Source organism: Theropithecus gelada, chromosome 8, assembly GCF_003255815.1.
Source record: "Theropithecus gelada isolate Dixy chromosome 8, Tgel_1.0, whole genome shotgun sequence".
Lineage (NCBI taxonomy): Eukaryota > Metazoa > Chordata > Mammalia > Primates > Cercopithecidae > Theropithecus > Theropithecus gelada.
Genome location: NC_037676.1, coordinates 115,337,833 through 115,354,491, shown reverse-complemented (window position 1 = coordinate 115,354,491; position 16,659 = coordinate 115,337,833). Strand labels below are relative to the sequence as shown.

General features: G+C 34.8%; 1 protein-coding gene across 1 annotated transcript in view; it reads left to right on the top strand.

Annotated features, from left to right (window-relative positions):
- CSMD3 (CUB and Sushi multiple domains 3) overlaps nucleotides 1-16,659 on the top strand; it is a 1,234,679-nt gene that overhangs the window by 259,911 nt on the left and 958,109 nt on the right. The window contains exon 4 of the mRNA XM_025394338.1: nucleotides 12,412-12,606. Coding sequence (XP_025250123.1) covers nucleotides 12,412-12,606 — 195 coding nt within the window. The remainder of the gene's footprint in view (nucleotides 1-12,411; nucleotides 12,607-16,659) is intronic.

The window sequence follows — 16,659 nt, the reverse complement described above, 5'->3', positions numbered from 1 at the left end:
GTGGCTAATGGCCCGGCCATATGGTCAGGGAGGAGGGCAATAGAAACCTGGATTATTAAAAGGATGTCCACATTAGGGCACAGCCCTATGGAAATTTGAGCTCACATTAAGTAGAACATGTTGATGGCCATCAGAAGAATCCTTTGTCAGGTGTGGAAGGAGACTGGAATTGACAAGCAAATATCCCGGGGTGTTCTCCTGAGAGCCAATTGGTCCATGAAATGAGTGGATACAGGAGTGCTGAATCTGGTCAGGCTCCTTTTATACCTTCTCAGGCACATAATGTCAATAAGAATGGTTTTGTGTGCCAGCAAGAGAGACAGGGTGCTGACAGATATGGGGCAGATTCCCTGGTGGGAAGTCCTGAACATAGCTTGCAAGTGAGACAGATGCTGGTATCTCTGGGAAGATACAAATGGGTCTTGGCAGGAATACACACTGACGATGGACTGGGTTTTGCTTGTCCTATGAGAGATGCAAATGCCCTGAGTGCTGTTACAACACACACATACACGCATATGCACACATGCACACATACAAACACATGCACACATGCACACACACACACACACCAAAATATACATATTTTTACATCTGACTTTCATTTCTTCAGACCAAGAAACATACTGTACAGCCCATAATTTTCAACAATAAGCAAAGATATATCCTCCTCAGAGAAAATTTAATGGAAAAATGGAATGGACATTAAAACGTTGGTTGTCAAAAACAGGGTGAGATGAAAGAAAGCATGAAGGGTTGGCTTACACGTCTTCATAGACGTGTGCTAATACTCAACATGAGTCGGACTAAAGTAGTGTCCTCACTAGATTTTCCTCAGTTTTTCTGGTTGATCTGGGAAAGAGGGTTGGGGAAGGATACGGTATGGCTATGTGATTCTTGCCAAAGGAGGAGTAAGCCAATATAATGATTATATGATTATGCTTCTTTTCTTTCTTCCCACATCACCTCAACTTTATTTCTCCTTTCCCTACTTGGTGCAGTGGTCCTAGGTCCAGGGCTGCAACTACAAGTGCTGGAAACAAGAATGATTTCTAAAAGAAAAAGCAAACAAACAAACACACACACACACACACAAAAGAACCTTCTGCCAGAATTCTTAAGTGCCTGATGGGGGTGGGTGTGCCTTTACAATCTGGCAGAATTTGAGTTAACAGTGAATGCAGCTATATTGTCTGGTGTTAAAAATGGCCCTATAGTTCTGACCTATGTAACCATACCCTAAGTAAGTGTTGAAATTAACTGCTGGGGAAGCACTTGCTACCCACTAGTATTGCTGCCTGCAATCTAGACCAGCACAGTGATGATTCTAACATCCCTTCCAAAGGTGAAAAAAGTTTGGACATCAACAGAAAAAAAGGAGAAAGAGTAAATGGAAGGTTATGGAATAAATGAATGGGTTACAAATTGCGAGAAACCTAATATTACTTAACACCTAGAAGGAGATTCAGAGCTAGAGAAGACATTGTCTCTTAACTGAACTATACCAGATGTCTGAAAATGGGTGAAGCTATAGGTTTGTGGAGACCACATCTGCTTTCGGAAGCTGAGAAGATTGAACTCAGGCCTGCACCTGAGTGGCCTCAGTCTAGCAGACATTCATACAATATGATAGACTAAGCAATTTATTAATGATGAACTGGAATTCTAGTAATGTGGCCATACCTTTTGAGTTGTATGTCTTTTTGATGTAAGGGATCTGAGTTCAAAGACCAGGGGTGGACTACAATATTGTGAAATATATATTTGATCTTTGGCCTCAGTTTTTGGCATACAACTCCTAAAATCCTTAGAAACTCCAAAGTGATGCTAATAAATTGATTGATGGTTGGCAGGTGCTAGAAAGCTTCAAGGTTGAGGCTGCCCACCCAAAAGATCAAGACAGGAGTAGAGGGTTGAAATTTTCAGCCTTCAGGGAGGGGAGACGGTCTGAAGTTTAAGTTGATTATGAATGACTATTGGTTTGATCAGTTAGGCCCCTTTAATAAAGCCCCCATAAAAGCCTCAAAAGAATGGGGCATGATAGCTTCCAGATAGCTAAACATCTGGAGGTTCCTGAAGGGTGGCATTCCCAGGGAGGGAATGTAAGCTCTCTGAGCCTTTCCATACCTCACCTTATGCATCTCTTCATCTGTATCTTGTGTAATATTTTCTGTAATAAACTGTTAAATGTCAGCAAGTGAATCCTTAAGTTCTATGAGTCTCCCTAGTGAAAACTCCACTGGAAGCTTGTCAGGCAAAAATTCCAGAGGCCCAGACTTTTGCCTGGTGCCTGGGGGGTCAGTCTTAGGGATTAAGCCTTCAACCTGTAAGATCAGATACTATCGCCAGGTAGACAGTGTCAGAATTGAATTGGAGGACACCCAATTCTTGTCCACTGCAAAATTGATTGCTTGCTTCGTGGTCACAGAAGTTTTCTGTGCCCATTGTTCTTGCAGTGCCGGAGTAGAGGAAAAACACAGTTTGACTTGGCTTTTCCACACACACAAACTCATTACCCTGATTTGATTATTACATACTGTATGTACATAGTATCAAAATACCACATGTACTCCCAAAATGTGAACAAGTAAGACATTATATATAAAACAGAGAAGAGCTCAGGCATCAATTGGCCATTTTCAAGAAGAGAATGAATAGAGTCTAAATTCTGGGGACTTATGGGTTGGAAAAACCAACTGCTTCTGTATAGCAGGGAATAAGAAAGTTTATCAGAATCTTATATAAGTTTCTTAGTCCAAGGATGGAAGACAGCCTTGGGGCCAAAGATCAGGTAAGGAATGTTGCATTTCTGTCCAAGTTTGTTGTTTCAGATCACCTCAAGGTAGCTCCAATGAAAAGGCAATGAAAGCCATGGTTTGAACAAGTTGGGGATTGGGAAGAGTGTTCCTTGGCACCAAAGAAAACCTGGAAGCAATTAAATTAACTCCTAATAAGCTTTCAGGGGCGGTTTTAGCTGAATAAATTATACGAGTCATCTGCAAAACTCTGGTTGTCAATCCCTAAGGCAATTTTCAAACACCAAACCTGCATTAGCAGAGGTAGGATATAATCTCAAAGCACTCCCAAAGATAGTTTACTCTTCAACACCTGCTTCAAATTTGACCACAGAGAATGTGGACAGTAAAGAACTATTAAGAAGAAAATGCTAGGGGACAACAGAAGATGCGGGACAAAGGAGCACCTCCTAGAGAAGAGGACGAGGGTCTGCCAGGGCAGGAAGTGCTTCGGAATCGCTGTCTGACAGGATGTATGCATGATCATGCTCTTTAACTGTTGAATAGTCCCCTTTATTTGCTTATTCACATGGGATTATGTATTGTAACCATCTATTTTCTGCTCCACCAGGTCTCTGTTCCATGAGGAATTATAGTAGGCCTTGATAGAAAAACGATAACAGTAACAACAACAACAACAACAACAACAGGAACAAAACTGCTGTGCATCTCCCAGGGAAGTTTGTTGTTGTTGTTGTTGTTGCTTTCCCCTAACATCTTCTCATTCAACTCAGTAGCCTGGAATTCAACATTTGCAGCAACCCAACTTCTCCTTGAAGGCAAAGGACAAAGGCAATGCCCTAGGGGAGGATAGCGTAGCAAGATGGAACCCCCCCTCCCCCCACCCCCAGTCCCTGATGGCCTGAGGGCACAGTCCAATCTCTCCTAGCCTAGAGCAATCAGAAAGTCACATGAAGGGAAGTAACTGCTATCTTATTTAAGCAGTTCGCTGTGACTTGTTGGTTTTTTTTTTTTTTTTTTTTGGCAGCATCAGCATCAGCTTAGCATTGACCTTAAAACAGCTAATTTCAGGTATTTCCAAAGTGCAACCCTAAGATTATTTTCTGAAGTTACATTCTGTGTTTCCTCATATGTATCGACTTATTCAGACCAACGTATTAAAACCAACCTATTCTGCACACTGCTCTTGACTACATCTTGGACATTCCTCTCTATGGGTCTTATTCATATGATTTATTTGACTCTTCTGAATTCTCTCCAACTAAAAATTTACTTAACTCATTTTATAAAATAGTCTTCCTTTGGTATATGTATATAATAGTTAAAGTTGTTTTTTAAAAATCGGCTTATGGAATCAGTTTTATTTTTTAATTTCTAGGTCATTACCATGTATGTCTTATTTTTCCAACTTGAGTTATGTTTCAGTGAGATAGAAATGGTGTCATATTTTATACCTATTTGACATTTGTGCCTCGGGCTTCAGTAATTATTTGGTGATGGATTAATTGTAAAATACAGTGGCATTTCTCAGTCATCATATTTGATGAATATATAATTCCAGTAAATTATCCATGATCAGCTTAACACATCTTTTTAAAGAATTAAATTACCTTTATCCAAAAGTCTTAATACAGATACTTGTCCCAATTCTGTCAGAGGAGAGTCATTTTTCTATTATTCTGAATCAATCTATCAAATGCTACTCTATGCTAAATGCAATGTTATTCCATGTCCAGAAACTTTAATGTGAGTATGACTGCTAATATGCCTCCCTTTTGTATTTGTATTTCTTCGGTTTTGGTAATATTCTGGTAGTTATGTACAACAGAGTTAGCTTCTAATAATCATAACTTTTTATATTTCATGATCCTTCACCAAGCTATGTTAACACAATGGTGGTTACAGAGTTTACAAAACAAAAATATAATATCTTTTTTGTAAATTCATTTTGGATGATAAAATTTATTTAGCCAATGAAAGGGCACAGATATTTTCAATGGAATGGGCATTACCTCTTATTCATGGGTCAACATAACTAATGGCTAGTCTTTGTATATGGTGCAAAGTATTTTCTACCTTATATTTAACTATAAATCTACATCTGATGCTCAGATATTTTTCTATAGTGCCAGTGGACCTTATCTATATCCACAATATGAAAACAGAATGACATTACCGACACAGCATAAATTTTTATGTGTTTGGTTTTACACTAACTTTTCCACCGCTTCATACTTTCTTCCCTTGGAAATATATCCATCTTACCCTAAGACTTATCGAAATATTTTTTTTAAATGACAATAGACTTTTCTTCTACTGCTTATAATACATTTTAATCAGTGTTCATTCCTCCCTAAAATCAATCCAGTACTCTGTTTTCCTCTTAGGCAGCCCAGCTAAGACAGTACTATCTTGCTCTTATTTCTTTTCTAGCAACCAGTAATTTAGATTCCCTTTCAATAAGTTAAAATAATAACAAACAAATAATAATAATAACAACTAATAAGATATAACAGTTGTCCTTTTGATTAGCACCTCTGAACCTTTTTGAAGTTGCAGGATGACTTCCAAAATGGCAAATGTGGCCTCATGTTTGCAACATCTTCAGCATCCCAGTGAGGTCTGTGACATGACTCCAGCTTAGAAATTATGCTTATGGACGGGAAATGGCTTACAGAAGTGAATGCATTTTCACAGAGAAACAGAATTGAATCACATAACTATGTAATTTGACTCATACAAAATCACATGTTGCCAATGTGATCCAGTGCTTATTAAAACAAGTTTAATTCATGTTATTCCTACAACTTTCTTCTATACTACAGATTCCACTCTATTATTTTGTATTTAAACATTTAATTCTATGAGCTCTGTGTGATAATTAACTTTAAAATTTTTCTAGTCAAGGAGATAACACAATTAGTTTAATTCTTCTTGCTTGGTGACAACACAGTGTGCTAAATTCTTGATACACAAAGATGAATTAGAGTCCCTCTTCTCAAGACGCTCAAAGTCTGGTGAGGAAGTAAATGTATATAGAAATAAATTTCATTCAGTTATATGTACTGAAAGAAAAGACCATGAGGACATTATAGATGCAATAGGTGATTCAAAATACTCACGAAATGTTTGCTCAAACTGAAGTACCAGGTAAATTCCTAACTACACCCTTTATGTCCTGTGTGAATGAAATGGTTAAATATTTGTAATAAAAAACATTTGGTATCACCAAAAAATTTGGAAAATGGATTTATTTGTTAAGTGTTTGGAATTCTCAGGATGACAGGTACTGGGTGCAAAACATTTTGTTTCAGCTTGATGTTATGCTCTCCTAAATTATTTTTAATCATCTGGGAAATAAACCCTGAGATTAATTTTCTCCAAGAAGCACAAACAACTTGATTTTACTTCCCTTAGTAGATATAATTTTGCAGTGTTTTAAAGCATTGTTAATTGATCTCAGCAGGATCATGCTTCATCTATTTGACTGAATAATTATGCAATTCTGTAGTCAGGATGTCCGTTATCCCTTTTTAAAAATTTTTATTCCAATTTTCTTTTCTTTTTTTTTTTTTTTTTTTTTTTTGAGACGGAGTCTGGCTCTGTTGCCCAGGCTGGAGTGCAGTGGCCGGATCTCAGCTCACTGCAAGCCCCGCCTCCCGGGTTCATGCCATTCTCCTGCCTCAGCCTCCCGAGTAGCTGGGACTACAGGCGCCTGCCACCTCGCCCGGCTAATTTTTTTGTATTTTAGTAGAGACGGGGTTTCACCGTGTTAGCCAGGATGGTCTCGATCTCCTGAACTCGTGATCCGCCCGTCTCGGCCTCCCAAAGTGCTGGGATTACAGGCTTGAGCCACCGCACCCGGCCCCCAATTTTCAAGGTAAGGTTTTCTTCCTGATAATTTGTGTAACATTTTGCCTTTGGCAACTATTCATGTGCTCCCGACAAATTGGATATTTTTTTTAAGAAAGAGGTTGTTGTAATATGTTTATTAGTATTAATCACACACTTGTTTTTCTAAATTTATTGATAGAGTTTTATTTCATTTCTCCAAGGAAACCATAACAAAAATTTTGTTCCCCTATAGTCCTTTATATATACTCTCTTTCAAGATTTAAATTGCATTTTAGACTTACTTATTTTGTTTTTAAAAATTATCTGGATATTTCAGCCTGCAAATCATCAAATATATCTTTTGATAACTACTGTGCTTGGAATGGTGCTTAATATATGATACCAAACAATAGACAAAAGAATGAAGAAATCAATGACACCTATAGGGGACTTTTTTTGAATTTGTTTATACAAAGTTTCTGCCAAAAGTTAAGATTAGACCTTGTATTTCCTTTGTGATTCAGAGAGGAGCAATTGAATTTTACCCTTGACTAAATTACTATTTTTTATTAATTCTTAAGACCAAGAATGATCTAATGTACTTCATTACATTTAATGAAAATTTGATACTTATGACACGGCCTCTAGAAAATCGATAATGTAATCACACCTAATTTTGATGTCTCAAATACACAATTGATTATAATAATAATAAAACCTCAATTTATTTAGTTAATAATATTTGGCACATATTGAGTGCTTGCTAAAAATATACATGAGTAACATATATTGTTTTGTGTAATAATATCAACAGTCTTATAAAATTGGTATTCTCATATTAAAATAATATGCATACATTATTTTGGCTACTAATTTTTAAAAAATTAATTTTTACAATTCCTTTTATCACAATTTTCCCACTCAATACTGAATTAGTATTAAATTAGTAAACTTACCCACTTTATATCATGCATGCTTATGAAAATCTCTGCTCACATGTACATTTATAAAATGTATGTTAATTATTTACTCTCAATTACTCTTTTAAAAAGCAGATAGCACCGCACCACCAAATATTTAATGAGGATATAGTTCTCCTTCATATTTATGAGCCTATGCAAAGGATATACATCACTGTGTGAAGCCATCTATGATAAACCCTTTTGAAATATTTTTTCCCAATCTAGTTTCTACCCTACCCTACCATTTCCATGAAACCTGTCTTCATTGTGTTGTCAAACCTAATAACTGTTACAGTACTTTGATTCTTATACTTTTCTATTTTAAATATACTTATTCACTGCTCTTAAAAACAAACAAACAAAAACTATCTTTTACCCATTTCAGATCACAATTAAAGCCTTTCTTTATCAGGAAATCCTTTCCAGATCTCCTCTTAATCAATACTAATTCAGATTTCGCCATTATATGCCTTTAGTATAACTTATATGTTTCCTTTCTGCAACATGTCACAATACAATTAATATTCTGTAAATTACTGATGTATTACTTTTAGTAACCACCAAATCATAAACTCCATGTCTACCTTTTGCTAGACTATATCCCCAGAGCATTACTGATGATAGATGCTTAATAAATACTTGTGGAATGAATATCTGCCTTTAGTAGATAGCAATATATAATTGTGAAATGATCTAAGACTTTTGAGTTAGGAAACCTAAGTTTGAACCACAAGTCTACTATTTATTAGTGGATGGCCTTTGGAAAGTTACTTGATCTTCCTGAGTCTCAGTTTTCCTTTCTACACAATGGGGAGAATTATACCCATAATGTCGAGTGTTTTATGAGATAGAAGTGGAAGAATGCCCAAATGCCTATTATAGCTGATACTCTACAACAAAGGTTGACTTTCTCAAATTGTTAGCTCAGAAGGCAAGGGACATGTTATAGTATTAACTAGTGCACATCATAGAGCAATGTTAGTGGTAACTCTTAAAAGCTTCTGATGAATAAAATAGTGTCAGTGTCACTTACCAAGTCATTTATCTTTTCTTTTAACTAACAGAGAAGAGTGTCGCTAAACTCTACTCGTTCAAACACAATTGAATTTTTAAAAATTTATCTTGTATATTTTCCAAGGAATTATTTTGCAATATCAAAAATCTTTTACACTTTAGAATAGTCTATGTTGTCAAAATATCTTCATATTTGCTGATAATCTCAATGCTGCGAGAAGAGAAGATAAATAAAATACACATCTTTCCAGCCAAAATCAGATGGATTTTAATTAGACTAAATGATTTGTTATGCCTAGAGCAGTAAACTTAACATAAAGGGTCTCTGACATTTTCTGAGACATATTTTGAGTACAAATTCTTCAGGTTTATTTTCCAGTGATCTCAGTTCACCAACCTGCCCACTCTAAGTGCTCAACCAAGAATATTGTGTAAATAGTTTTACAGTACTTCCTCCCCTACTCCAATCCCATTTTAATCTTTGTATTATGGGACATTAGAAGACAATTTGTCAGATTCTATTATTTTGTGTTAGTTACCTAAACCTCTTAATCAATATATTACTGTCATCTGCTGGTAAAGGAAGATAACTGAAGTCTTTTCAGCAATCTGCTTTTAGGTGTAATAATTCGCTTCAAAAACACATTGAGGTAACAAGTATGATATGTCTAGCTTGCATGTACATCTGATGAATTACAAAAAAAAAATCTTCCCTTATAAATTTGTGTTTTCCTTAATAATTTTATATATTTTAAGCAATATCACTTACTGTAAATACTTGCAACATGTATTTAATAATTATTTTACAGTTTGATTTACTGAACATGGTTGAGTAATTCATTTTCTTTTTTTTTTTTTAAGTTTGGGTACATGTGCAGGATATGCAGGTTTGTCACATAGGTAAAACTGTGCCATGGTGGCTTGCTGCACCTAACAACCCATCACCTAGATATTGAGCCCAGCATGCATTAGCTCTTTTCCCCAATACTCTATCCACCCCCACCCTCCCACAAGTGGCCCCAGTAAGTGTTGTTCCCCTCCCTGTGTTCATGTGTTCTCATTGTTCAGCTCCCATTTATAATTGAGAACATGTGATATTTGCTTTTCTGTTCTGAAATTCAAATTCTGGATGGCTGGAAGAAACATTATCTAAAAACTAGTCTATCCTAGCAATTTCTAAAACTCTTTTTATTGAAAGTAAATTTAATTCAAAAGTTTAAATATGCAGCACTACTTAGTTTTAAAATGTTAAGAGTAAGAAGCGAATGTTCAATCAGAACATAGTCTTTTTTGATGGTGGGTTATATACTTCAGTTAGTGACACATCTTACTTGCTTTGCATTTGAAAATGCACATAGACAGCATAGAGAGAAGTCCTGAATTAAAGGGTTGGGAGAAGACAAAAAATATAATCCATGAGCAATGGTTATAGAATCAGGATCAATTAAACCTGAATGTAAAATATCTTAACTGTCTTTATAAATTACTCAGTTAACAGATGATGATGGGTAGATGTTTCTATAAATGAAGATGATAAACAAGCACAAACAACAGCAGGAATTTCCTGAAAGCGGAGGCCAGATATGCTTTAAAATTGTCTTCTTTGAGTTTCATTTTGAAACAACCTAAATTTTTTATCAGTTTTAGAAATAATTCAGCCACAAGCCTGGAGATTAAGTAATCTATTAAGATTCCATTCAATGCTACTATTCATTCACTGCTTCACCTGACATGATTTCCATTTTGCTTTAGGTACTTTATTCTGGATAATATTTATTTGTTCATTTAAATCGAAGTTAATTTTGAGTCCAAAAACTATTCAGAGCTTTCTTCTCTTTCATTTTATTCCCCCACCTAGTTGCTTCCTGTGACATAATTTGGAAACCACTTTTCTCCTAGACATATAACTTTACGATAATTGAAGTCCTGACCTTAATTATTTTTTAGAGGGTAGAAGGAAGAGGAGTGGTTTAATTCTAAGGCCGAAAGTGGTAGTTTCATTAAAAGTATCGCCTTTGTTATTACTATATTCAGGGGATTGAATTTTTGTTCATTTTGTCAAAACTTATTAACCTCACTGTCTCTGGGAGCAAACATCTCATCTGTTAATCAGATGATTTTCCAAAAAATTAAGTATTTCAAAATAAACTACTGTTCAAAGTGTTTCTTTAAAAGTTGCTCAAAATTCACAGACAATAAATTAGTATTGTTTTAGTGAAAATTCACATATAGCATATGTCTTTGAGAAATAACAAAATAAACAATTAGAAATAACCTTCACTACCGACACTTTAAATATTTTACAAACTTCAGTTTAGAATGTATTATTAAGAAAATTATCTATTGAAACCATATACATTTAGTAAATATTAGTCAATTTCTTCACTTTTTTAGTTTTAAGAAACCTAAAACTACATTTTTAAAACTCAAAGTAAATATTTTTTTCTCTAAAATATATGGATGTCCTGTGCTCAATACATTTTTCTTGATTAAATTGATCTCATACTGGAAATTAATCTGTGATTTTTCTTTTACTTGCTTTGAAAAGTTTAGACAAAATATTTAACGTAAGTTTAAAAAACACTCTCAAAATTAAGCTATATATTGTGAACCATTTTGTGTTTTAATATTTTTGCTTAGTATTGACATTGATATTTTAATTATTACAATGGTTTGTAATTATTTGAATTAGCATTGTAATATTATATAGAACTTAGTAACTGCACAAATGAAATAAATATCAAAGCAAAATGGGAAAAATATTTTACTTTTTATTGCAACATCACTCTCAGCTTATTATTTTGCAAGAACAGTAGTTCCCACATAGTCTTAATTAGTTTCCCTTAATATAACCGCTGATGTAACTGCAGTAAAATGGCCGAAACTAAGAAATTAATGTTTGCACAATACTATTAACTACCGACTTTACTCAAATTGTGATATCTTTTAGTTCATTAGTTACTGTTTGTGATTTTATTATTTGTAGTATAAAGTTAATATAACAGTAATAAAATAAAAATGTACAAAACAATATGAGAATAATCTCTAATATTTTTATTCTTGAAGTTCTGCTTTTTTCAATTTTTTTCATTTAATCTAAAGTTGGATTTTTTCTGAATTGAATATTGCTTTAAAAACTCATGTTTGTATACTTGTTTAGTTTTAAGCATCAACTAATAGAATAAGAAGGTGATAGATAAAACATTCTGATATATCATTTTCCATATATTTTGCCTATTGATCTAATTAAAATATTACAACTGTTTGCACTTATTGTTATCATTCTTAATATACACTCAAAGTTAATAACAAATAATAGAGCTGGAATTCTAGCTCATCCTCCCTCCCTAACTTTAAAAATTGTCCACTTACTACTCCACTGTGTTTTTCTCATTTAAATGAAACAAAGGTTTCCATGCAAAATATGTATTTTATCTAGGTTCATGGTTTAAGACTAAGCACTGAAGGACTGAAGATAATGTTAAGGAAATGAATTTGGTTATTACTATGTTATTAGAATGTAACTTTGAAAAAGCCATGGAGTTTTACTTATCTGAGTAAATATTAATATATGAGTAAAAATATGAGTAATGCTCGGAAGACTAAGTAATATAATATCTAAAACTTTCTAGCATAAAGAATGACCAGTAATACCTCTGTGATAAAGTTTAGTTTTCTTTCCATATTTCACTGTCACATGTGTTGGAATAGAAGACATTTCTTTTCAGTGACTCTTCTCCAAAGAAATAAGAATATCCATATCTACATATATAATTTTATAAATCTGAAACCAAAAACTGCTTATTGAAATAACTGTAAACTGTCCTTTTCCCCCTTTTTAATAGAATTGCAGAGTAGCTCTTGTGGAAATCCTGGTGTTCCGCCCAAAGGTGTATTATATGGTACAAGATTCGACGTTGGGGACAAGATCCGCTACAGCTGTGTCACTGGATACATCCTTGATGGCCACCCTCAGCTCACCTGCATAGCCAATTCAGTTAATACAGCTTCGTGGGATTTTCCTGTTCCTATCTGTAGAGGTAAAATGAAAACACTTTAAAAATGAGAGTTGTCATCAGCCAGTGTATTTGAAAAATGTGTTTGGTGCCTGTTTCTTTTACAGAATCTAAAGGAGAGTCCAGGCATGGTGACTCACACCTGTAATCCCAGCACTTTGGGAGACTGAGGTGGGTGGACCACTTGAGGTCAGGAGTTTGAGACCAGCCTGGCCAATGTGGTGAAGCATCATCTTTACTAAAAATACAAATATTGGCCATGTGTGGTAGTAGACGCCTGTAGTCCCAGCTACTCGGGAGGCTGAGGCAGGATTATTGCTTGAACCCAGGAGGAGGAGGCTGCAGTGAGCTGAGATAGCACCACGGCACCCCAGCCTTGGAGACAGAGCAAGACTCTGTCTCAAAAAAACACCAAAAACAAAAAACCAAAAACCTAAAGGATAAATAGTCTCATATACTACATGAAAAGGAGAGACAAATACTAAATTTTAGTATTGACTAGTATCTCTATCACATTGTTTGTGAAATTAGGTAGTAAATTATATGTATCTATGTACATAGTTATGCCTGCATTGTATATTTATATGTTTTCATATTTATATTTAAAACATGGATTTTATGATGTTTAGAAATTTAATTAGGCTGTCAAAATTGTTTAGCTTTAAGAAATATTGACTGAGTCTATGAATCTTTCTGATAGAAGACAGCATGGAAATTTTTGAAATTAATTGTACTGTATTTGTTTACTATCAATACTATTAAGATTATTTGTATCATGGGGAAAACACAACAATATAATAATGTGGACAAAGGTTCAAAATACAGAGCTTGAGAAACAGAACATATTCAACATTAGCTAAGCATATGGATGGATTTTTCTTACAAAAATTCTGGAGGCCAACATTGTGTTTCCTCTGGGCTTCTTTTATTCCTTAACAAGCATGTGCTTCTGTAATTCCTCCATGACTGGGATGTGGGAATGTCCAACTGCCCATCTAAATTACTTTATAGCTTCCTCCCAAACATGTCACTGCAAATGCATGCATCACAACCTCCTGGTAATTAGACACAACAAGCTTCTTATCCCAGCTTTGTCAATTGCCATGTGAGTTACCTCAGGAAAATCAGTTCAACAATTTGAGTCTCATTTACCTCATTTAACTAATAAAAACAAAACAAAACACAAAACACCTGTTCCATTTGTTGTGAGGATTAAATAAGATAAGCTACACTGGCTGCTTAGTAAAAATGTCTGCTATATGGTGGCATTCTTTCAATGTTAGATTCCTTTGCTGCGTATGCTTCAACTACTACGGCTACCACAATTACCGCTATCATTACTGCTACTGCTGCTGTTGCTACTAATATTGCATAACTACTATTAGCTATCATTTATTTAAGCACTATAAATATACTGTGAAATTTATAAGCATTATCATTTTTAAATTTCACTATAATAGGAAACCAAAGCTTAGATATTTAAAAATAATTGCTTTAGATTATTAGCTGGTAAACATCAAGAACTATGAAGAGTTCTGACATTTTACTCTACTTTCAAGTTAAAATTATTTGCCACAGTTTCATGGATGATGACGGAAACACAAGACTGTTGAGTCAGAAATAAAGGATAGTTTATTACTCACAGCAGCACTAGGAGCAAGAATAGCAGGATTTGTGCCAGTTTCTCAAGCCCTAATTCTCACAGAATGGCATGAAGACTGTGAGATGCCTGCAGAACTTACTAAATGGTATTCTAAGAGATGAACCATGAGCTTAGAAACCTGAATTTTTTATAATGGACAGTAGGCACACCCGTTCTTTCCTCTGGAGGGAGCACCGTCTCCGTCCCTCAAGGCTGTAAGCAGAGTTATCCTTTGCTCTGGTGGAAAACACTGTATTCTCCTCGGCTATTTTCTATAAGGAAGGATAACCAGGTACTAAAAAGGAGGACAATTGGTACCTGCGCTCAAAGATATGCAGAAACATGAGTGTAAAATGGAGAAATGTCTCCCAAAAGCAAATGGGCTGTGGCAGAGGCCAGGTCTGAAATATTCTCTCAGGTTCCAAAGCCTGAACTTGTTACCTTTTGGATACGTCACCAGATTAATTTATGTCTCTAAGAACTTTTCTTTATAATGGGAGAAATTGGATATTATATGGAATATTATATGGAAATCAGCAGAAATGCAATCTTTTTTTTTTCAAAAAAAGCATAAAACTCCCTAAATCAAAGACCTATTAAAATTCTTAAAACCTAAGTAGTTTACAAGGACTTAAGACACTTAAAAATAAGAAGTAGTTTGAAGAGATTTCAATGGAGCATTCTCAACACTACTTGAATATGAATCTCTGTTGTTTGGTTCCTTCATCTCAATTCAGACAATAGGCTTTGGAATCAGAAAGGCCTTATTCTGAATACTGATTCTGCCACTTACTGACTACAGACTTTGAGTAATAATTGAATTATTTTGGAAGCTATATTTTTTTAGTTATACTGGGATGAAGAGATAGGCAGACATACCCAAATCATAAACTTGTTAGAGTTTAATGTAATAACATTCATAAAACATCAGGTTTATTTATTACTTATGTTAGCTCTATCATCCAACTTTTCCTTAGCACCTGTTACTATCTCCTCCTTAAAGAAAGGATATATAGTCAACAAAGACAAATTTGAAATGGAATAATATCAAATGTCCTTCTACTCAAATCTAACCCTAAAACCAACACCTCTATTGCCTTTTTTTTTTCTATTGCCATTTTGGTTTCAGGGTTAAACTCTGCTACCAGCATATTTACTTCCCTACTCTTCACTCCCAGGTCCCAGCAAGACTTTTCCCCTTGACTTCCACTCTAACTTCTATGATTTTTTAAAATCTATCAAAATTGGCATCCACCATTTTTGAAAATATTAACTTTAGTCTACCCAGGTCACTTTTTTTCTCCTCAGCTGTAACACTAATGAATAAATTTACTCATTTGTATGTATTTATTAAGGGCCTTCCTTCTGCAAAGCATTATGTTATGTGCTGAGAATCAAAAGATTGATTAAGAAACAATTTCTGTTTTTAAGAACCTGTAGTCCAGTGGGGCAGACAGTAATCAAGTAATTGCAGTAATGTATGCTGATTGCTTTAATAGCAGAATCTGTAGAGTAAGCTAGGAATCTTGATAGGGAGGGTATTAATATCTCCCATTGAGTGCATGGAAGTTCAGCTAGGGACAATGGTTTAAGAGAAGATTTTACAGAGAATTGCTAAACATACAAACTATATAGAGCAAGAACATTTTGAATGAAGCAATAATTCATGTAGAAAGTACAGATTTTCCTTTCCAGCCTCAAAATTAGTTCTCACATGTTACTAATATGCACTGGCTAAAGGTAGAGTCTAAGTCATACTTCATAGAACACATGACCTAATTTTCTAAGACGTGATTTATCTCCCACTAACCAATTTTTTCATTAAAACTTACAGAATGGAGTAGTGTATATGCAGTGTGTGTAGCTGTCGTTCATTTCCAAAGAAAAGATGGCAGACTGCTCAGTTCATGCCTTCCCTCTGCTTTTCTTTTCCACTTGATAGCATACTGATTCTTCAATTTATAACTTTGCAGGGGGCTGATAACTCTGTAATGATCTACTCGTTGCTTTCCCTGGAGTTTACGTAGAGTCTCTCCTTGATGAAACCTTTGCTTTTAGAGAGTTCTTTTGATGCTTCCTAGCAATGGTAGTTTAATTAAGAAAAAATGTATTCCACATCAACCTAGAGGGTATGGTGCAAAGGTTTTGTGTTTGTTCACAGGCAGGATGAATTTTATCAACACCATTTGGTAGTATTTGTAAAAGTCAACTAACTGCCTGCAACATTCTGTACAAAGTGAAACCTAATTCCTATGCTCCAAGTCTTGAATGAGAATACCTGGAGCACATGATGTAGCTTCAGAATCTTTCTTAACCCAGTTCTCACAGATGAAGTGGAAGACGAGGTGAAATGGTTATGCTATTCCTATGTTAAAAATTTCAAAATTCATAATTATATTTTGTATTCAGAATGGTAATATAATACACATACCCCA